Source organism: Belonocnema kinseyi, chromosome 6, assembly GCF_010883055.1.
Source record: "Belonocnema kinseyi isolate 2016_QV_RU_SX_M_011 chromosome 6, B_treatae_v1, whole genome shotgun sequence".
Classification (NCBI taxonomy): domain Eukaryota; kingdom Metazoa; phylum Arthropoda; class Insecta; order Hymenoptera; family Cynipidae; genus Belonocnema; species Belonocnema kinseyi.
In genome coordinates this window covers 69568184-69571910 of record NC_046662.1, presented here as the reverse complement: position 1 = coordinate 69571910, position 3727 = coordinate 69568184, and the positions used below count along the sequence as shown (strand labels likewise).

General features: G+C 27.9%; 1 protein-coding gene across 1 annotated transcript; it reads left to right on the top strand.

Moving 5' to 3' along the window:
• Positions 1-711: 711 nt before the first annotated feature.
• Positions 712-2336, top strand: LOC117174711 (speckle-type POZ protein-like). The gene has a single exon (XM_033364022.1). The coding sequence runs from the start codon at positions 728-730 to the stop codon at positions 1745-1747; it is 1020 nt and encodes a 339-aa protein (XP_033219913.1). The 5' UTR covers positions 712-727; the 3' UTR covers positions 1748-2336.
• The last annotated feature ends 1391 nt before the right edge of the window (positions 2337-3727 follow it).

Below are 3727 nucleotides of genomic sequence, written 5' to 3'. Positions count from 1 at the left end.
TTTTAGTTCAAGTTTCGGCCAACTGTTGGCGCTGTGCTTCTTCATATTTCTACCATTGAGTTGATAGGGCCTGACAACACGTGTTCCGAAAGACGCGTTAACTTAAAATAATCAGTCATTTGTTCTGCGCCATATCATAGCGCATTGGTAATGTGGATTAAGAAAATATTTCTTTGATTCAAAGAAATAACTTGCTTATTTCAAATTACTGACTCTAAAGAAATTATTTCTTTTATTTGTCCTAGTAACTTTTTTGAATGAAAAGAATTTTGTTTTAAATCAAACAAATAATTTCTTTAAATTAAGGAAATTGTGTAGCGTCATTTAGTAAAATTAAATCAATTTTCTTTTAATATAAAAATATTTTTATGTTGAATCAAAAGAACCTAGTCAAAAAAATGTTGTTTTTTTTTTTAATTTAATAAGAACTTTTTTCTAAGTGTAGATGGAGTGACAGAGGCCAATTCCGCATACATCATAGTTTTATATTCGCTCGAAAATGGTCTGGGGACCATTGCACCCCCGGTGTCATTTAAGGGTTAAATAGATTTACGTTCCTTTTAGGTGAAAATATTTTCTATAGTGCAATATTTTTCACATTCAAAAAGTATTTTTATTTTAAAAACTGTATATAATATTATTTTATGTTTATATTTTCCTAGGAAACCTCTATATTTCTTTTCTAATTTGAAAAGAGTTCGATAAACGGAAATTGATACTTGAAAAAATGACGGCTGCTCAACTGGCAATTATTAACAAGGAATTTCCACAACATTTTTCATTGCGTGGAGGTACAGTGACAATTCATCCAGTTAACGTTTCAACTTATACTTGTAAGTCTTCTACGGAACTTACGTTTGAAAAATTTTCACTATTAGATGATCCAAGTGTAAAATGCTTACCAAAATTAAAGAACCACACTGTCTTCGAATTATGTTTCTCCACGAATATTTCACTGACAAGCCATTACGAAGTATCATTATATTGTTTTCAAAAGCCTTGTAGATTAATTCATGTGAAAACTGTGAATATGAATAAAATTTTACAGTCAAGTACATGTAATTTCGATATACATAATTTGACAACAAATGCTTTAAATGAAATTTGCCAATCTTACTTACTTTGCACTCAAATTTGTCGCAAAGCGGTTCCTTATAATTTAAAAAAAGAACCATCATTTCATCCAAGTCAGATGACCGATTGTTCCCAGCTTTTAGACGACAATGCTATCGTAATTTTCAAATTCATTCATGAAAACAGGGAATTTTGGGTACATAAAGAGATTCTTTCTGCAAAGTCGCCTCTATTTCTTGCCATGTTTAAAGGTGAAATTAAAGAAAAGAGCCAAAATCAGATAATTATCGAAGACATAGATTCAAATTTACTTCAGGAAATGGTGCGATATATTTACTCAGATACTGTAAAGGAGTTAACAAAATACGCCGAGAAACTTTTAAAAGTAGCAGACAAGTACGATATACCGAAACTTAAATTACTTTGTAGTGAGGAATTGTCTAGATCTTTAAAGATAAAAAACGTGATACATTTACTTGAACTTGCTGATCAATGCCATGAAAGCAGCCTGAAGGAGAAAACGTTAAAGTTCATACAAAGTAACGTAAAACTAATTTTGCAAACTGAAAATTACAAAATATGGTGTCAAACAGCCCCAGGATATCTCATGGCTGAGATACTGGAGACTATTGTTAATTGCAGAAAAAGGAAGAGTAGAAGAAAAAAAGAATAATTCTATTCTTTTAAATATGTCGATTAGCAAGCTATTTTCAATTCCATTTCAGATAGTACAAAAAATTCGTTAGATTTCCTGAAACTCGCAATGAAAGATTGGAGAGTTTGGAAGATTACATAACCTAATTCGATGCTCAGTAGTTTTTTTTACCCCTTGGAATTCAAAAATGATACAAATTTTATTTATTTTTTCGCTTTATTTTTTTTTTCATAAATATGAAAAATGATAATTATATGTATGTTCGTAAGTTACATAAAACTTCCAAACTTTCCTGAGCCTCACTGTGCAATATTTCCTGAAATTTTCCCTAACCTCTCGATGCTATATTCTCAACTTTACGTTGCAAATTTCAGGAAAACTTCATGGAGTTTTTTTTTGTGTTATATGGGTCCCTTCTAATTATAAACATTTACATGTTTTTTATTTTGTTGAAGTAATTATTGAGTTAAAAGGTCTAAAAACACTGTATTGTTTAATTTACATCTTTATTATTGATTTACGGTTAAAAACCGTGGTGAAAAGTAATTTTTTACTTTATGTATCACGATTTATTTTTCAGTTCTGAATTTTTCAAATTCTGAAATTTTATCTATTCTCTTCTTATCGGACTCGTGCTCATTGAATTGATTAAATCAGTTACTTCATAATGCGCATAATAAAAATTTTAGATACTACTGTTCGTTCACTTTTCTCTCGAATACGATTTTTTTATTCATTCGTTTTATTGTAAAATATAGGTACTTGGATCCCTGAAAATTCAAATGTTTGAAATTTTTTTTTATATATTGTAGTATTTGTATTGCTTTGTAGTATTAATCATGTAATTATTATAAAATGTCTGAGAAATAAGTAGGGTGCGCCTTGAATAAAGCCTTTATATAGTGCAAAAACAATCTTGATTTTAATCATGTTGCTTTACCTTCCTTTTTTTTTAAAATAAATTTACTGACATTCTACTAAATTTAAAGAGAATAATTATCATAGTCTAAGAAATATAAATCTTAAATAAATAGTAAATCTTTTACAGTACATACATATAAATGATAGCTCACTATATATGCATTATCGCTATATTGTTAAAAAGGTAAACATTTGGTACACTGGCATTAAAATTTCATACTTTTTTTTATAAATACATATATAAAATAGATAAATATATTTAAAAATATGGTACAGATTCATTTTTGTTTAAGAAAGTTTCAAAGGAAAATTTCTGATTTCAAATATTTCCAATATAATAAAATGGGAATAGACTTTCAAGCTATGTAAAAAGTCCTCATATTAAATCATAATGTATTTCTTTATAAATTCCAAAAGAACGATTTCTGTCAATCCTATACTTATTATCTGTTATTGCTACACAAAAAATAATAGATAAATATTTACTACATTCGGCAGAAACTGAATGTTTTATAATAATGTTCATATTTAGGAAAATATATCATTTAGAATAGGAAAGGGAATTTTTCCTGTTAGTCCGACCGAAAAAAAAAAAAGTTTTCACACGTAAGTATCGAATAAACGAATTTTAATTTAAATATTACAAAGGTAAACCATTTTTGAAGGGAGATTTAAGTGAGGTAGCATTTTTGTTTCGGATTCAAGGGTTCAAAAAATGGATTTGTTGTATTTTGTAAGTTACTTCTCTCTTATGAGCTATTTTTATTGTGTCAACAAGTTTTTAATTTTAAATTCTGGCGATTTTTCTGCGAATTTTTTGACGGAAACTGCTAGTTATATCACATTTTCCATCTTTGAGAAAATGCTAACTTTCTTATTTCTGATATGAATTTTTATAGTCATTATAAAAAAAATCTAGAAAAATGTTTACTAAATGTGGCGGACATTTAATATTTCAAAATATCGTTAAATAATATTTAAGAAAATATATTTTAACGCGCAAAGGTAATTTTTTCTGATAGTTTGAGATTGAAAATACAAATTTTCGTATTTTTGACGAAGCAGTGCTGCGAAAAG